At 41.4% G+C, this 19,637-nt stretch overlaps 1 protein-coding gene across 1 annotated transcript in view; it reads left to right on the top strand.

Annotated features, from left to right (window-relative positions):
• ASPM (assembly factor for spindle microtubules) overlaps positions 1–19,637 on the top strand; it is a 65,093-nt gene that overhangs the window by 7,349 nt on the left and 38,107 nt on the right. The window contains exons 2-8 of the mRNA XM_047755220.1: positions 7,071–7,214; positions 7,376–8,861; positions 12,467–12,571; positions 13,075–13,221; positions 15,419–15,664; positions 15,939–16,006; positions 19,008–19,149. Of these exons, the coding sequence (XP_047611176.1) occupies positions 7,071–7,214; positions 7,376–8,861; positions 12,467–12,571; positions 13,075–13,221; positions 15,419–15,664; positions 15,939–16,006; positions 19,008–19,149 (2,338 nt within the window). The remainder of the gene's footprint in view (positions 1–7,070; positions 7,215–7,375; positions 8,862–12,466; positions 12,572–13,074; positions 13,222–15,418; positions 15,665–15,938; positions 16,007–19,007; positions 19,150–19,637) is intronic.

Genomic DNA, 19,637 nt, shown 5'->3' with positions numbered 1-19,637 from the left:
TTTCTTAAAATAAGACAATGGTGAAGTTGGCTGCATTTATTGACTCTTCCTTTCATGAGCAGTTTCTCTGTGGCATGCAATGCCCTTTGATGGCATTTTACCCACCCACAGATCTTCTTTCAGAATTAGAGTCGATCCTCTCAAACCTGCCCTACTTTATAAAGTTTATAATAATCAATAATCTTCATAGCATCTACACTAGGAATAAATTCCATCTCAGAAAACCACTCTCTTTGTTTATGCACAGGAAGCAATTCCTCATTCACTGGAGTTTATCGTGAAATCGCAGCAATTCATTCACATCTTCAGGCTCCACTTCTAAATCTGTTACAAGTCCAAGTCATGCTGCTAGTCTCCCAATAAGCCAATAAATGGAGGGAGAATTGTTGGGGCAAGGAATAGTGACTTTATTCAGAAAGCTAGTGACCAAGAAGGTGGTGGACTAGGGTCCCAAAGAACCATCTTACTCGAGTTAGAATTCATCTTTAGAATTTATATTTAAAGGGGAGGGGGTGTGGTTGGGATGTGGTTGGTTGTTGCAGACTTCTTGGTGTCAGAATCCTTTGTTTTTGCAGCTGTCCAGGTAGGTCAAGTCACAGTGTTCTTCTAAACTTCCAGCAAGAGGAATGTTATTCTCTGTTTTGCAACTTTTTATTTTATTTTATTTTATTTTTGTCTTTTTGCTATTTCTTGGGCCGCTCCCGCAGTATATGGAGGTTCCCAGGCTAGGGGTCTAATGGGAGCTGTAGCCACCAGCCTACACCAGAGCCACAGCAACGCAGGATCCGAGCCACGTCTGCAACCTACACCACAGCTCACGGCAACGCCGGATGGTTAACCCACTGAGCAAGGGCAGGGATCGAACCCGCAACCTCATGGTTCCTAGTTGGATTCGTTAACCACTGTGCCATGACGGGAACTCCCTGTTTTGCAACTTTTTATATGAGAGCCTTGAGAATGGGCTATCCTGTATGTTTCAGGCTATAGGCAGCATTCTTAACTTGTAGCAAAAGCAATAGAATACAAAGGTTAAAGTAAAAGAAACAGATCCAATATGGAGTCAGACTTGTTCTTCCCTCTTACATTCTACTTCTCTTGTTATTTATACCACATCTGCAGTTACTTTCATCACAAATCTTAAACTGCTCAAAGTTATCCCTAAGGATTGGAATCAACATCTTCCAAACCCTTTAATGTTGATATTTTGGCCTCTTCTCGTGAATCATGAACATGCTCTCTCTTTATTTTTATTTTTATTTTTATTTTTTTGGCCCTTAAACAGGTTGTGATTTTGTTGTAAAGGGAAAATAAAATAGTCCCATTATAAATTTTATTTTTTCCCTATGAATATTTTATTCTAATAATGATTTTTGTTTTTTTCTATTATAGTTGGTTTACAGTGTTCTGTCAATTTTCTACCATAGAGCAAAGTGACCCAGTTTCTCTCTCACACACTCGCACACACACACACACACTCACACTCACACTCTTTTTCTCACATTATCCTCCATCATGCTCCATCACAAGTCATTAGATATAGTTCCCAGCTATACAGCAGGATCTCATTGCTTATCTATTCCAAAGGCAATAGTTTGCATCTATTAACCCCAGATTTCCAGTCCACCCCATTCTTTCCCCCTCCCCCAGGCAACCACAAGTCTATTCTCAAAGTCCATGATTTTCTTTTCTGTGGAAAGATTCATTTGTGCCTTATATTAGATTCCAGATACAGGTGATATCATATGGTATTTGTCTTTCTCTTTCTGACTTACTTCACTCAGTATGAGAATCTCTAGTTCCATCCGTGTTGCTGCAAATGGCATTATTTTTGTTCTTTTTTATGGCTGAGTAGTATTCTACTGTGTATATATACCACATCTTCTTAATCCATTCATCTGTCAATGGACATTGGGGTTGTTTCCATGTCTTGGCTATTGTGAATAGTGCTGCAATGAACATGCGGGTACATGTGTCTTTTTCAAGGAAAGTTTTGTCCGGATATATGCCCAAGAGTGGGATTGCTGGGTCATATGGTAGTTCTATGTATAGATTTCTAAGGTATCTCCATACTGTTCTCCATAGTGGCTGTACCAGTTTACATTCCCACCAACAGTGCAGGAGGGTTCCCTTTTCTCCACACCCCCTCCAGCATTTGTTATCTGTGGACATATGAATGATGGCCATTCTGACTGGTGTGAGGTGGTATCCCATGATAGTTTTGATTTGCATTTCTCTAATAATCAGGGATGTTGAGCATTTTTTCATGTGTTTGCTGGCCATCTGTATGTCTTCCCTGGAGAAATGTCTATTCAGGTCTTTTGCCCATTTTTCAATTGGGTTGTTGGTTCTTTTGCCGTTGTGTTGTATAAGTTGTTTGCATATTTTAGAGATTAAGCCCTTGTCTGTTGCATCATTTGAAATGATTTTCTCCCATTCTATAAGTTGTCTTTTTGTTTTCTTTTTGGTTTTTTTTTGCTGTGCAAAAGCTTGTTAGTTTGATTAGATCCCATGGGTTTATTTTTGCTTTTATTTCTGTTGCTTTGGGAGACTGACCTAAGAAAACATTTGTAAGGTTGATGTCAGAGAATGTTTTGCCTATGTTCTCTTCCAGGAGTTTGATGGTGTCCTGTCTTACATTTAAGTCTTTCAGCTATTTTGAGTTTATTTTCATGCATGGTGTGAGGGTGTGTTCTAGTTTCATTGATTTGCATGCAGCTGTCAAGGTTTCCCAGCAATACTTGCTGAAAAGACTGTCTTTTTCCCATTTTATATTCTTGCCTCCTTTGTCAAAGATTGACTGTAGGTGTCTGGGTTTATTTCTGCATTCTGTCTTCTCTTCCACTGGTTTCTATGTCTGTTTTGGTACTAGTACCACACTGTCCTGATTACTGTGGCTTTGTAGTAGTGCCTGAAGTCTGGGAGAGTTATGCCTCCTGCTTGGTTTTTGTTCCTCAGAATTGCTTTGGCAATTCTGGGTCTTTTATGGTTCCTTATAAATTTTTGGATTGTTTGTTCTAGTTCTGTGAAAAGTGTCCTGGGTAACTGGAGAGGGATTGCATTGAATCTGTAGATTGCTTTGGGTAGTATGGCCATTTTTACAATATTAATTTTTCCAACCCAGGAGCATGGAATATCTTTCCATTTATTTGAATCCTCTTTAATTTTCTTGATTAATGTTTTATAGTTCTCGGCATACAAGTCTTTTATCTCCTTATCAGGTGTATTCCCTGATATTTGATTTTTTGGGGTGCAATTTTAAAAGGTATTTTTGTATTCCTTTTCTAATATTTCATTGTTAGTATACAGAAATGCGACTGATTTCTGAATGTTAATCTTATATCTTGCTACTTTGCTGAATTTGTTGATCAATTCAAGTATTTTTGGGGTTGAGTCCTTAGGGTTTTCTACATATAGTATCATATCATCTGCATACAGTATCATGTCATCTGCATACAGTGACAGTTTTACCTCTTCTCTTCCTATTTGGATGCCTTTTTATTTCTTTTGTTTGTCTGATTGCTGTGGCTAGGACTTCCAGTACTAGGTTGAATAACAGTGATGAGAGTTGGTTTCCTTGTCTTGTTTAGGGTTTTAGTGGGAAGGCTTTCAGCTTTTCTCCGTTGAGTATTATATTTGCTGTAGGTCTGTCATAAATGGCTCTTATTATGTTAAGGTATGTTCCCTCTGTATCCACTTTGGTAAGAGTTTTTATCATGAGGGGATGTTGAACTTTGTCAAATGCTTTTTCTGCATCTGTTGATATGATTGTGTGGTTTTTGACTTTTGTTAATGTGGTGTATGACGATTGATTTGCATACGTTGACCCATCTTTGTGAACCTGGGATGAATCCCACCTGGTCGTGGTGTATGATCTTTTTGATATGTTGTTGGATTCGGGTGGTTAGAATTTTGTTGAGAATTTTTGCGTCTATGTTCATCAAAGATATTGGCCTCTAGTTTTCCTTTATGGTGGTATCTTTGTCTGGTTTTGGAATTAGGAATTTTCTGATTTTTCTTGGCTCCTCCTTTTATTTCCTAGTTCCTTTCTAAAGTAATCTGCATTACTGTTTATATCTACTCTTAATTCCTTCATATTCGTTCTCAATTCTTTCAGTATTTTCACTATCTCCTTTTGGAACTCAATGTCTGTTAGACTCCAGAGGTCTGTTTCATTGTTTGCTCCTTCAGGGGAATTCTCCTGTTCTTTTAACTGGGAATCGTTCCTGAGCTGCTTCTTTTTGCTTCTATTTTTCTTATTCTCTGAAGCCTGAGTCTCAGTGCCCAGCCCCCTTCTGCGCATCTCAGGCTATGGTGTCCTGGGAGGTGGTATCAATAGTGTGTGGGGCTCTCACCCTGCTTTGCCTTCCTCAGTCGAGCTGCTGCACTTTTCTCTGGGGCTTTGAGGTCTCTCGTCTCGGCTGATCTCCCCGTCAGTTAGGTAGCTTCCCAGGGTGGGTGTTCCTTTCCCCTTTCACAGCTCCCTCTCAGGAGTACTGGTCCCATCCTGATTCCTTTTTCCCTCTCTTTTGTTCTACCCAGTTATGTGGCGGTTTCTTGCCCCCTTTGGAGGTTTAAGGTCTTCTGCCAGCATTCTGTAGAAGTTCTGTGTGAATCGGTCTACATGTAGAGGGTTTTTTTGATGTGTTTGTGGGAGACGTTGAGCGCCATGTCTTACTCCTCCGCCATCTCGATCCCCCCTCCCTAGTCAGGTTCTTAACCTGTCGAGCCAAAACGGGACCCCCATCATTTCTAGCTTTTGATTTGAAGTGAGAAATGTGCAATGCTTCCTTTCACTTTGAGGCCCTTGAAGGGTGATTGACTGACCTACTTCAATGCTGTTGTGTCTCAGGGAACAGGGAGGCCAGAGGAGAGGGAGAGAGACAGGGGACCAGCCAGAAGACAGTGAGGCAGGCAGAACACACAGCATTTCTCAGTGAAGTTTGCCATCTTATATGGGCTCAGTTTCTGGAGCTCCAGAATGGTTCTAATACTAACATCAGAGATCACAGAGCACCAGACACCTATTATAATGAAAATTTTGCGGTACTGCAAGAATTACCAAAATGTGACACAGAGATCCACAAATGAGCCAATGCTGTTGGGAAAATGGTACCCATAAACTTACTCAACGTGGGGTTGTCACAAGCCCTCAATTTGTAAAGAAAAAAAAAATGCAGTATCTACAAAGTGAAATGAAGCAAGGAACAATAAAAGGGGGTATGCCTGTATATGAAAAGAAAGAAAGAACATTCACTGACCTAATGATTTTATATGTATGGAACACACATCACAGAACCAGAAACATCCTAGCCTGGAACCAGAATAATCTAGCACACAATAGATGTGCTGTTAAACATTATTTCAGCAAAGCGATGAGCTGAAATTTGGTGAAATGAGACAAAGCAGCCCATTTAAAGTTTAAATTGGGACTATTTCCCAACCTTAATATGCGATTGTGGTCACCCTTCCTTTTATTAGAGTAGTGAGAATCTGATCTGACAAAGGATAACAACAGGTGGGTTGGAGGTGGTATTTGTGGTCTCTGAGTCTGAGATTTTTCCAGTTCATCCACCCACTCAGGCCTTCAAAGCTTCACAAATGAGTGTTGGACTCTTCAATCACTGAGTTGTTCAAGATGCTCAGGAATTCTGCAAAGCCTGACTCAGGTAGGGAGAAGGGGCAGCTAGCCTTCACCAAAGTGTTTCCTGTGATCTTATTCTTGTTGTGTTTTGTGTACTGGGTCACTTAACTGATTTAGCATAATTTAACAAGATAGATCCAAAAATATTTATTCAGTATCGTGAAACTAGAGTAGGCGTCTCCTGGCCCAATGGCCATGCAAAAGTTTGGGAATAAAAGACAGTCTGAAAATTCTCTTGTGGCGTAGCAGGTTGAGGATCCAGCATTGTCACTGTGGCCACTTGGGTCTCTGCTGTGGCAAGGGTTCAATCCCTGGTCTGGAAGCTTCCACATGCTACAGGCACAGCCAAAAAAAGAGAGAGAGAGATCTCAGAGGAAGACCTTCTTTTATGTAGCAGGCAAGCTTAGTACTAAAAACAGGTGCGCATGTAACAAAACTAATCTCTAGACATATGAGTTCTAAGAAGCCCAGGTTCTGTGAAGATGACAGGAGACTTGCTTTTCCTGTCCAGGCAGAAAGCTCTAAAGGTCTAACCTCTCTGAGGCCGACACCAGTTCTGTGTGACCCTTGGTCCTGATGTTGCTAGTTGGTCTACCATCCCGCCTCCCTTCTAGCATTACTTAATACAACTCCTGCAATAAAACTTGTGGTTTAGTTTATATAAATAAGTAAATAAAACAAAACTTGTCCTTTTTTCCCCCTGAAAACAACAGACACAGAGTTCATTTGGTCATGTCAGGTTTTTGCATTTGGCAAATTCCTGCCAGCCTGTGCGATTAGATGTTAAACTCCTGGACTCAGACTGCCTGTGTTCTAATTACCAATGGTGTGACTTTGGCAAAATACCAAAAGCTTTCTGGACCCTGATTATTTCATCTGTAAAATGACTCTACTTCCTGGGATGTGAGGATTCAATGGGTCACATCAGACACTTCTAACTCTGCCTGGAACATAGCGGGTGTTTAACAAATACCAGCAGTGACGATGTGGACTTTTGAGGAGTTTGTGGGGAAGAAGGACTTTAATTGATCATCTTTCATCTCTTTTTGAAAAAGTCTTTCTAATGCATGGTCATTATATTTGTAATAGAAGTTCTGTACATATTCTAAAGAAATAGAAATGTGTGATTAAATTCATAAAAACCACTGAACTAAAATAATTTGGAGACTCTCTTTTCCATTGCTCATGTACAATTGGGAGTTTATTACAATTTTATTTTGTCGTGAACCTTCTTATTTCTTGTCGCTTTTTTCTTTGTAATGAAATGAGATAGGTAGAAACATGTATTTGGCTTGTCAAATGTTGTTAGAGTGTTGGCGCAATTAACAAGGGTTAATCCTCTACTATATGTTACATTGTGTTTGATTTGTTTTGGTTATTATACATTACTGCTGTTATAGTCATTTAAAATATGTTCTTTTGATTATAGCCTAAAGAAAAAGTTGTGATTTCGATTACCTGGACACCGTTAAAAGGAGGCCGAGTAAGAGAGATTGTGACATTTCTCGTAAATGATGTTCTGAAGCATCAAGCTATATTACTAGGAAACGCAGAAGAGCAGAAAAAGAAAAAGGTAATACATTTTAATCATTCTGTAATTTACTCTAAGGAAATAATAATGTGTACAAATATTTCGATAACAGTCTTTCAGTGAGTCACATACACGGTATTGCTTACTTAAAGGTCATATCCTATAGGTATCGAAGTGATCTGTACGTTTTCTTATTTTGGCAGCGGAGTCTTTGGGATACCATTAATAAGAAGAAAGCATCAGCCTCTTCAAGTAATAACAAGAAGGTTTCGAATATTCCAAATATTAATAAAACATTTAGTGTTTCCCCAAAGGCTGAGAGAGTCAGGAGCCCACTACAAGCCTGTGAAAATTTGGCTGTGAATGAAAGCTGTTCCCCAAAAGACAACCATTCTTTAATCCTTGAAGAAAATACAATACCCATATCACCTATCAGTCCCGCTTTCCCAGAGTGCCACGGGGACACCTGCCTGCCACTCTCTGCCCGTCGGTCCACGGCCTACACATCCCTTCCTGTATCTGAAAATGGGGAGCTGCTGAAAGTGGAAGGTGCCCTCCTTTCAAAGGATTTTAATTTTAACGAGAAGATCCTAACTGAAACTTCCTTTGACTCCACAAATAATGTTAACGGCCAAATTGAAGAAAATAGTAAACTTAGTCTTACCCCAAACTATTCTTCAACTCTGAACATTACACAAAGCCAAGGACATTTTCTAAGTCCAGATTCCTTTGTGAATAACAGCCGCTCAGCTAACGATGAGCCAGAATTAGCGGCGTGTCCTTCACCAGATATATTTGTGGAAGGTAATTCAAGGCCGATGCAATTAGAATCCAAAAGTGTCCATGAAATTTACCAGACAATTTTAAGTCCAGATTCTTTCATAAAGGACAGTTATGGACTAAATCAGGATCTAGAATCAGAGTCATTTAATCCAATTCTATCCCCAGGTCAGTTTGTAAGAGGTAGTGTGGCATATATATGTATATCTCAGCAAACATGTAAATTGTCACCATTAGCAAATGTAAATTCTCAGGCCTCACAGTCGCCTCAAGATGGGAGAAAAAATGAAGTTTTTCCTTGTATTCCTGAATGTCAGCTTTCAAAATCTCCAGAAGCTATTTTTGAAGAATCCAAAGCTGTAGAAATGAAGTCAAATTGCTACACTTTTAAAAAACAGAACCAGCCTAAATTTTCTGCAGCTCAGGATATTTCTGGCCACAGCCACCATAAACCAATTAAGAGACGCCCAATACTTTCAGCCACTGTTATTAAAAGAAAGGCTACTTGTGCCAGAGAAAACCAAACAGAGACTAACAAACCAAAGGCAAAAAGATGTCTCAACAGTGAAGTTGGTGAGTGCGAAAAAGAAGATAATCAGAAAGAGGATTTTCATTCTTACATTCTAGCTGGAGACCCAACATTAAGTAAAACTAAGAATTATAAAAATGTAATAACTCCTCCCTCGAAGACGACTTTAGTTTCTCGTAAAAGAAAGAGTGAGGGAAACACAGAGGATGAAAAGGTGCATGTCACAGTTACAGAAGATACAGAAGTACAAGAACTCAAAAGGATCCATTTTTCTCCTGTGGAGCCTAGAGCATCAGCTGTTAAAATCACAAGAACAGTGATGACATCCACCTCCAAACGCATTAGCAGCAGAGAGAGAGTAAACCTGAAAAGGAAAACCGGTGAGCCCTGTTAATAAAATCTTTAATGAAAGTGTACCTATAAAAGGCCTGTTTGCTGTTTCGTCTGGTTTAGTAAATGGCTGCTGATAAGCTTGAATTAACTTGTCCTTTTCATCTACCGAGTTGCTCAGTGGAAGACAGGGCAAATGCAGTGTGGGGTTGAATTCGGAAATCACTGTGATCTTGTTCTCATTGAAACTTGGTGTTTTGCTCATTGTGGTTTTTCTGCATTAATTTTGATTTTTAAAAAACACTGCATTAAAGGGCTTGTCTTGGTTTCTTCTTCTTGCCTAATTGCCCTAAGATTTCCAATACATGTTGAATAAAAGTGGTGAGAGTGGATATCTTGCCTTGTTCCTGACCATGTATTTTTTTTTTGGTCTTTTTAGAGCTGCACTCATGTTATATGGAGGCTCCCAGGCTAGGGATCTAATCAGAGCTGTTGCTGCTGACCTACACCACAGCTACAGCAACACCGATCCAAGCCGCATCTGCAACCTACACACAGCTCACAGCAATGCTGATCCTTAACCCACGGAGCGAGGCCAGGGATTGAACCCACAACCTCAGTGACCATGTATTCTTTTATTGACTTTCATATCTGTTGTTTGCTCACTAATTCAGATCTTTCTGAATAGCTAAGGAACATAGCTATTTTGATCTCCTTCAAAGTGTACCATAGGGAGTTCCCATCGTGGCGCAGTGGTTAACGAATCCGACTAGGAACCATGAGGTTGCGGGTTCGGTCCCTGCCCTTGCTCAGTGGGTTAACGATCCGGCGTTGCCGTGAGCTGTGGTGTAGGTTGCAGACACGGCTCAGATCCTGCGTTGCTGTGGCTCTGGCGTAGGCCGGCAGCTACAGCTCCGATTAGACCCCTAGCCTGGGAACCTCCATATGCCGCAAGAGCGGCCCAAGAAATAGCAAAAAAAAAAAAAAAAAAGACAAAGTGTACCATAAATGATGAACGAGTCACATAATGAATGAATGACTGAGCAAATAAACCACTGATGTGTTGGTACTTGAACCTGTGGTTTGTCTGAGGTGGCCACCTAGCTGAACCTCTCTGCAAGGTTTAAAGAGAATTGCAGGAGTTCCTATCATGGCACAGTGGAAACAAATCCGACTAGGAAACATGAGGTTGCGGGTTCAATCCCTAGCCTCACTCAATGGGTAAAGGATCCAGCATTGCCATGAGCTGCGGTGTAGGTCACAGATGTGGCTCAGATCCCAGGTTGCTGTGGCTGTGTTGTAGGCCGGCAGCTGTAGCTCCGATTCCACCCCTAGCCTGAGAACCTCCATATAACATGGGTGCAGCTCTAAAAAACAAAAACAAACAAACAAACAAAAATTGCACACATGGGGTATCTGACTAATGAGCATGGTAACTCAGAGTACCTCTGGCCCTCTTTCTGTTCTGACAAACCTAGGACAGCAGGGAAAGAAACCAGTTTTCTAGGATGCATTATTCAGCATTGATAAGGTGCCTCCTTGTGTCATGCGTTGTTCTAGGCCTTGTGGCTCCAAGGAGGAAAGACAGAATTCTTGTCTTCAAGTTGCTCCCAGTCCTCTGAGCTGTGCAAGGAAATCGCGAAAGCGCAGAAGCAGAGGCACTTTACATGGCTTTCTGTGAATGGCAGGAAGCAGTGGGAGGATTCCAAGGAAGGTTCCCACAGCATAAAACGCTTCCAGGGAGAAGAGGCTAGCTTACCAAGGCTTCAGAATGAGGAAATATGTTAAAATGCAAGGAACTTTATAACCTAATATTATGTAACAATTTGAACATGTTCCTTATTTTGATAATTTGCATAGATTTGCAATTCTTCTAAATTACAATTCTTCTAAATCAAAGTTAAGCTAACCTTTTCTCTGAAGGTCCAGATACTAATTATGTTTTACAGGACAAACGGTCTGTTACAACCACTGACCTGTGCCTTTGCGGAAGGGAAAACAGTCACAGACGATGTGCAAATGAACAAGGGTGGCTGTGTGCCAATAAAACTTTATGGACAGTGAAATCTGAATTTCATATCATTCTCATGGATCATGAAATAGAATTGTCTTGACTTTTTCTCAACTAGTATTTATAAATGTGAAAACTCTTCTTAGCTTGCAGGCTGTACACAGAGATCTGTGGGCTGGATTTTGCCCTAGGCCTTCAGTCGCTGGCCGCTGCATTTATTAGCTCGTATCTTGTAGCAGCACAAGCTGGTGTGAAGCCTGCCTGGGAGGGAGTGAACTGCATCCTGACAGGTTATCGCTGCTGTGACTTTATGTGCTTTCCTCTCCAGGGGCCACCCTCCTTCTGCCTGGTCACCTGGGTGAGGCATGGAGACCCCTCTGGGTTCTGATTCTCCGTCACTTGTCTAGACATTTATTATAAAGGCTTGTGAGCTCAGCTCTGAATATATTTCTTCTCCAGTTTGTCTCCATTGCTGCTGTGTTCATTTAACTCTCACGAGAGAGCTCACTTTGGCCCCTGGGATAGCTGCCTTCTCACTTTCTGTCTCTAGTCTGACTCTTTTCATTCCACTCTCCATATTATCTTCTGGAATAGATATGATGTCACTCTCTAGACATAAGTCCTTCACCTGCCCGCCAGGTACTTCACACTGATTCATGGTGCAGGCTCGGACACTGTGCCATCCAGCTCCACCACTTCCCAGCGTGGGTGACCTTGCTGTAAGCTCCAGTATCCTGATTCCATAAAACATGGGTGGGAATAGGGCACATCTCATAGATGTCTGGTGATGATTGCATGAGGTGTCACCGAAGTACCCAACTATGAACTGTCATTGTTGTTTTTTAGTGGAATTGAAAGCTTTTCTTCCTCTCCCAACTTCTTTTTTTGTCTTGTTTTGCTTATCTATGTTCTTGGGTCCAGGCAGTTTGCAGGTCAGTCACAGGCCATGTCCCTGGTGTGGAACTTCCACTGCAGGGTCAGCGCTGGTGCTCTCCCGCCAGGGGGCTGTCCTGCCCTTTAGGTGACCTAGCCCTCCCTCCCCTTGTCCCAAAGCTCCTTATGCGTCCCTCTCCTTATGTAGCTATTTGGATTCTTCCCAAACTTGCTCCTAAACCAAGAACTTCCCAGGGCTGGGACCACGTCTTTTCATTCTGTCTTCTCAGCACAGAGCATGGAGTCTGGTGTACACACACACACGGTGAACTGGCTGGGTGTGAGCGTAGCTTCTACACACACGTGGTGAACTGGCGGCATGTGAGCATAGCTTCTGCACACACAACTGGCTGCATGTGAGCACAGCTTCTACACACACACACACACACACACACACACACACAGCGAGCTGGCTGCATGTGAGCATAGCTTCCACACACACACACACACACACACACACACACACGGTGAACTGGTTGGGTGTGAAGCATAGCTTCTACAGGCACCAAGTGAATTGTAGTTTCTGGTTAGTAACTTTCATACATAAGGTTAACTGCCAGGGTTCATAGCATAGTGCCTGGTACGTAGTGGTTATTCAGCATTTGCTAACCAGATGTGATTGCAGAGAACCCAAATTTTAACGTGATGACAGTTCATTCACGGAATTTATTTCATCTTTTAATGCTATTACTCTGCTCTCTCATGTTTTAGATGCATTCGGCTACAGGACTCCTAGTTCTAAAACAAACAGAAGGACCAAAGCCATTGTTCCTGTGGCACAGTCTACTTTGACTTTCATAAAACCCCTAAAAACAGGCAAGTGTTTAATATCTTTATGTGAAACTAACATGGAACGAGCATTAATTACATTTTAAATGGAAGTAAGTTATTTGAATAAAAGCCTTGAAGAGTTAAGTGTGTTAAATAACAATCAGGATATTTTCTCAGACTTTAATAAAATTGACTCGTTAATTGATATTTTTAAATAACAAGGAGGTACTGCTTTCCTTTTTCTCTTTTCACTTTGAGTACATTTTATACCCAAAATGCTCTCAACCATTTCCAGCAAGTGGTGGGAAAGCAAATACTGTTCCCCGATTTAAAGTGATTTTGGAGTTCCCTGGTGGCCTAGCAGTTAAGGGTCTGGCATTGTCACAGTTCAGTCCTGGCCGGGGAACTTCTACATGCTGCAGGCACTGCCAAAATTTAAAAAAAATAATAAAATAAAATTGGTTTTGCTTGTAAAAATGATCTTTTGCTATAGCTTGTGTTATAATTTAAAGGAAAATTTCTCATGCATAACCCAATTGTATTCTTAGGTATTCCTAGACACCCGATGCCATTCGCTGCAAAAAATATGTTTTATGACGAACGCTGGAAGGAAAAGCAGGAACAGGGCTTCACTTGGTGGCTAAATTTTATATTAACTCCTGATGACTTCACTGTAAAAACAAATATTTCTGAAGGTAAACATTAAGTTAATGTTTAAATTAAGTAATACTCTCGTTTTAGCATTCTGTAGTTATCTATATCTATTTATTGTATTGTAGTTAATGCCATGGTCCATGAATTCATTGACATGAATGCTCAAGATTGTGTGGGTGAGAATTTTTAGGGAATTTTGTGCTGAAACTACCAAGCTTTATTTTTTTCTTTTTGGTTTTCTTTCTCATTCATTAGCTAATGTGATTCTAGCCTTTTGGGTGATATGGTTTTATTTTAATACAGATTCAATCTGAGTTAACTGTGAAACACAGCTGATAAGAAATCCAGTTCAGGAGTTCTCTTGTGGCACAGCAGGTTAAGGATCTGGCATCGTCACTGCAGCAGTTTGGGTTGCTGCTCTGGTGCAGGTTCGATACCTGGCCCAGGAACTTCTACATGCTATGGGTGCAGCCAGAAAAAAAAGAAAGAAAAAACCCAGTGCAGTCTTGTCTGCAAATGTCCTGGTGAATCTGTTTAACAGTTTGTGTGGCCTGGTCACTTGAGGCCTATTGTCTCCACTGTACCTTAGTTTAAGATGTTCATAGCCAAATATTTAATTATGAGGAGTCTGAAAACCAGCTGATAATGGGTAATTTTTGAAACATTGCAGTGTTTGTTCTGGAAAAGAGAAAACTCAAGTGTAGAAGACGAAGGAGTTCCCATGGTAGTGCAGCGGAAATGAACCTGGTGAGCACCCACAAGGACGCAGGTTCCATCCCTGGCCTCAATCAGAGGGTTAAGGATCGGGCGTTGCCATGAGGTCATGAAGTTGCAAACACGGCTCAGATCCTGGATTGCTGTGGCTGTGGTGTAGGCCAGCGGCTATAGCTCTGATTCGACCCCCAGCCTGGGAACTTCCATATGCCGCAGGCATGGCCCTAAAAAGACAAAAACAAACAAAACAAAATGGAAACATGACTCCTTCAAATGTTTGAAGGGTTTTCTCCTGAGAGAAGGAAGCGTCACCAGGGCTGCCTGCTCATAGAAGTTACAGGAATCAGTTCAACTCAAGAGAAGAAAAAACTCATCTGAGTGTTTAACCTGCCAAAGCACCTCACAGTCTAACCCTAAGAGGAGGCTCTCTGGGTCATTGCAGTGTTCCAGCAGACACTGGGCTGCACTTGTTAGAGAAGCGGGTATAGGAATTTTACATTAAAAGGCCCTTTGACTAGATGATCTCTATGGTCAATTTTCTTTTTCTTTCCCCCAAAGTAAACAAAGTGTAATTTTTTTCCTTTTCTTTTCTTTTTTTTTTTTTTTGGTCTTTTTAGGGCCGCACCCACAACATATGGAGGTTTCCAGGCTAGGGGTCAAATCAGAGCTACAGCTGCCTATCTACACCAGAGCGACAGCAAGATCTGAGACATGTTTGTGACCTACACCACAGTTCACGGCAACTCCAGATCCTTAACCCACTGAGCAAGGCCAGGGATCAAACCCACGTCCTTAAGGATAATAGTCGGATTTACTAACCACTGAGCCATGCCAGGAACTCCCCTAATTTTTTAGTTCTCTTTAGAGAAAAAGTGTTTTATAAAAATTCAAATTGTATTTCAAAATTCGATTTTAAAAACTCACATTCTTTTTTTTTTTTTTGTATTTTGTCTTTTTAGGGCTGCACCTGCAGCATATGGAAGTTCCCCGCCTACGGGTTGAATCAGAGCTTCAGCTGCCAGCCTACACCACAGCCACGGCAACATAGGATCCAAGCTGCATCTGTGACCTACACCACAGCTCACGGCAACGCTGGATCCTTAACCCATGATCAAGGCCAGGGATCAAACCGACATCCTCGTGGATCCTAGTCGGGTTCATTAACCACTGAGCCATGCCGGGAGCTCTACAAATAACATTCTTTAGGGGTTGTCTTTTTATTTTATAAAGAGGGCAGAAGAAGAGAAAGCATTTAGGAAGCTCTCTCATTGGTCTGGGCTAGATTGTGTTCCAATCCCCCAACAGCAAGCGTGTGAGAAGTGGTGAGTCTTGGGACACATTTTGCAGGTAAAGTTGCCATGACAGAGTGGCCAGAGGTTCAGAGATAGGAAAGAGAAAAGTAGGCTTTGAAGAGATGGGGGATGGATTCCGTTTGGGCTGCCTTCAACTGCCCTTATTGCTGGATTTTAAAATTTATACAAGTATTGTTTAACCAGAAACATTCTTTCTTTTGTATTTACCCAGTAAATGCTACCACTCTTCTTTTGGGAGTAGAGAATCAACATAAAATAAGTGTGCCGAGAGCTCCTACCAAGGATGAGGTGTCCCTCAGGGCTTACACGGCCCAGTGCAGGCTGAACAGATTACGTCGTGCTGCGTGTCGTCTGTTTACTTCTGAGAAAATGGTTAAAGCCATGAAAAAGCTTGAAATCGAAATCGAGGCCAGGCGGTTAATTGTTCGGAAAGACAGACACCTCTGGAAAGATGTGGGTAAGCAGATTATAGAAATCTTGAGATTAACTCTTTAAAACCACTCTAGAAATTTTGTATTTCAGAATCAGGTATATACGTGGCTTGGCTCTGTGACCTAAATGCTTGGAGACTTAAATGTATTGCATATATATACTAAAGAGTGGACGTATATTTACATAGTTCATGGAAGTGATTTTCCTGTTTCACCACTGATTTCTGTCTATGGAATTTTCTTTACTGTCTGTATTTGATTAGCAGTCTGACCTTGCTTGCTTTCTCACATACATTTCAGGAGAACGGCAGAAAATCCTGAACTGGCTCTTGTCATATAATCCTTTGTGGCTACGAATCGGCCTAGAGGTCAGTATACATTTCCGTTTTTGAAAAAAGATAATTTTTTATTTTATATGTTTAATTGACTCTTTAATAAAATATGGTTTCACTTATAAAGACATTTAGGTAGCTTCACTGATCTTCAAGTATGAAATTTAAGGTCCTATAACAAATGCTCATCAGGTTTCTAGACCATGTCATTATATTTTATTGCCATTTTATCGTATTGCAATTTTCCTATTAGTTTCTTAAATACTTATAATATCGTACTAGATATAATAGCAAGTATAATAAGCTCTTTTCTGAGCATTTGCTAATGACCACATTTTCTAATTTATATGTCTTTATTTTTATTTATTTATTTTTGTCTTTTTAGGGCCGTACCTGCGGCATGGGGAGGTTCCCGGGCTAGGGGTTGAATTGGAGCTGTAGCCGCTGGCCTACACCACAGCCACGGCAATGCAGGATCCGAGCCGTGTCTGCGACCTACACCTCAGCTTATGGCGACGCCAGATCCTTAACCCACTGAACAAGGCCAGGGATCGAACCCACATCCTCATGGATGCTAGTTGGATTTGCTAACCACTGAGCCACGATGGGAACTCCGAAATTTATATGTCTTTAAAACCCAGTGAGCTATATGTATCAGTATTTCTACTTCACTGATGAAAACAAAGCTTAGATGCAATGTTACCTGAATGCCAGTGATTTGACAGGATTTGAATCTCCACCAGTCTGGTGCCACCGGGACCATTTGATGGAACATATTCTTAAAAATATCATCAGGGGAGTTGGGCACAGAGGAAACCTATTGAACTAGTGTCCATGAGGATGTGGGTTTGATCCCTGGCCTTGCTCAGTGGGTCAGGGATCTGGTATTGCTGTGAGCTGCGATGTAGGTCGCAGATGCAGCTTGGATCTGAGTTGCTGTGACTGTGGTGTATGCCAGCAGCTGCAACTCTAATTTGACCCCATGGGAACTGCCATATGCCACAGGTGCAGCCCTAAAAAGCAAAACAAACAAATCATCGGAATTTGAGTTTCTCATATGGCTCATTCCAATACTATTTGAAATGCTAAAACCAACTGAATTAGACAGTCACTAGTTGACTGTTAAAAAAATATGCTCTTATTAAAAATCCTCAGTGTTTCCATTTGTAGTCTATTACTGGTGTACTCATATTTCCTTTAGACTTTTTATTTTTTATTTATTTGTTTTTTGCTTTTTAGAGCCACACTGGCAGCACATGGAGGGTTCCCAGGCTAGGGGTTGAATCAGAGCTACAGCTGCCAGCCTACACCACAGCCACAGCAACGTCAGATCCAAGTCTGCAGTCTACACCATAGCTCATAGCAATGCTGGATTCTTAACCCACTGAGCTAGGCCAGGGATCAAACCTGCAACCTCATGGTTCCTGGTCAGGTTCATTTCAGATGCGCCACTGTGGGAACTTCCTAGACTTTTTAAACTTTATCACATGAGATATCTTATTCTTACTTGAATTTAGGTTTTGGAATAGAAAACTCTTTGGGGCTGAAAGGAATCTTACAATAATCTTGGTGTTTATCAAGAAATTGAGGCCTTTGAGAGAACAAATGATAAGCCTACTGTGGTCACCCAGCTTGATCATGTCCTCGCTAAGACTTCTTATTTTAATTCTTATTTCTACTGAATTGAAATTCAATTCAATTTCTTATTTCTTTCAGTGAGAGATGAATCAGAAAATTACATGTCAGCTGACCATGCAACATGTCAAATAATGGCAGGACCTCCACTCAAGTAGAACCTCGCTTTTGGGGCCTAGATTTTTTGTGGTAGAGGTAAAAACTGGAGAGTTAGGTAGAAACACGCAATGCCTTTTAAAACTTCTGCTTGAGATGTGAGCCTCTACCAAGCATGTTTCTGGCCTCAGTGCATTCTTTGTCTAAACACAAATGAGACAGAAATACTTATTCTCTCACAAGAAACACAGTAAAGATGCTATTTGGTGGGAAAGGGACCTTTTAAAGGGAAGGGAGTGGTGAATAATTGTGAGCAAATATTCTACCTTCGACCACCCCTTAGGGTTCTGCTGGTAGGCATCACGTTTGAGGATCTTAAAAAAGCATCAAAGGCCAAAAAAAATAAGCAAATAAGGATAAAATTTCTCTCTTTTGGCAGATAGTAGTGCCATCCCATGCTTTTGTCTAGTTTTGTCAGTGTAAGGTTACAAAATATAATTTGATATGTTTTTAGTTTTTTCTCATTGCTTGAAAAATCATTAAAATCATATTGATGTTAATGACAAATTTTAATCTTTGATTATATGCAGATCTGAACATCCCAAGTTATTATCTTAGACAATTTACAAGTGGTTTTCCATTTGTGAGTTTAGAATTATTTAGGTGTCTTTTGTACCTTCATAATATACTTAGTGGGACAGTTATAATTAAATTTGAACAACAGATCTCCATTTGATCATTCTTTAACTTTAAGGAAAAAAAGTTAAGATGTGACTCTATTGCTTGTCATATGATTTTTTTTTTGTCTTTTTTTTTGCCATTTCTTGGGCCGCTCCCGCGGCATATGGAGGTTCCCAGGCTAGGGGTCCATTCAGAGCTGTAGTCACCGGCCTACGCCAGAGCCACAGCAACGCAGGATCTGAGCCGCGTCTGCGACCTACGCCACAGCTCACAGCAATGCCGGATCGTTAACCCACTGAGCAAGGGCAGGGACCGAACCCACAACCTCATGGTTCCTAGTCGGATTCGTTAACCACTGCGCCACGACGGGAACTCCTGTCATATGATTTTTAAGAACTTATCTTCCTCCTGAGCCTTTGTCGTCTTCTGTTGTGAAGTATACTACACCCACTAAAAATTGCACCAAACATACGTGTTCATTTCAAAGAAGTCATTTGGCAAGCATCCCTGTCCCTCCCATGTTGTCTAGGAAGTGGAGCATGGCCAGTTCCTTAGAACGTCGTGGCGTGTCCCTTTGCTCCTCAGAGATGACAGGGTCCTGACTTGCACCTGCATTTCTATTTAGACAGTATATGGAGAACTCATTCCTTTGGAAGACAACAGTGATGTCACAGGGCTGGCAGTGTTTATTCTGAATCGCTTACTGTGGAATCCTGATATCGCAGCCGAGTACAGGCACCCGACTGTGCCACATCTGTACAGAGACGGTACGTGGTCCTGCCTCTCCACCCTGCATTCTCCCCACCCTGCGTGAATGGCTTCTCGTCATTGTCCCTGTCTCTGCTGAAGCTTTACCTTCCAGAGACAGCCGTGTAAATAGGCTTCTCCACTACCTCCCTGCCTGTACCCCCAGCAGGTCCCCCCTCGATGTAGCACTACAGTTACGTACACCTGTCACCGCTGCCCGCCCAGCCCTCCCCAGGAGGCTGCAAGCCCTATGGAGAGCATGTTTTAGTTTGCTACTGTAAACGTAGCACCTAGGGTGGTGCCTGCTTATAGTTGGAGCTCATTAAATACTTGTTGTGTGAAACAGACTAAATCACTTGATGTTTCTGTGCCTCTGTTTCCTCCATGAAATGGAAATACCTGCCCCCTAGAGCCATCCCGAGTATTAAATGAATTCGTACATACAAAGCACTAAAACAGGCGGGCAGTGGGTTCCTTATGCTTATTAATGGTTTTTTTTTCCTAGTAC

Source organism: Phacochoerus africanus, chromosome 12 (genome assembly GCF_016906955.1).
Source record: "Phacochoerus africanus isolate WHEZ1 chromosome 12, ROS_Pafr_v1, whole genome shotgun sequence".
In the NCBI taxonomy this organism is placed as follows: domain Eukaryota; kingdom Metazoa; phylum Chordata; class Mammalia; order Artiodactyla; family Suidae; genus Phacochoerus; species Phacochoerus africanus.
Note: the sequence above shows the minus strand (reverse complement) of the source record. Positions and strands in the feature narration are given on the sequence as shown.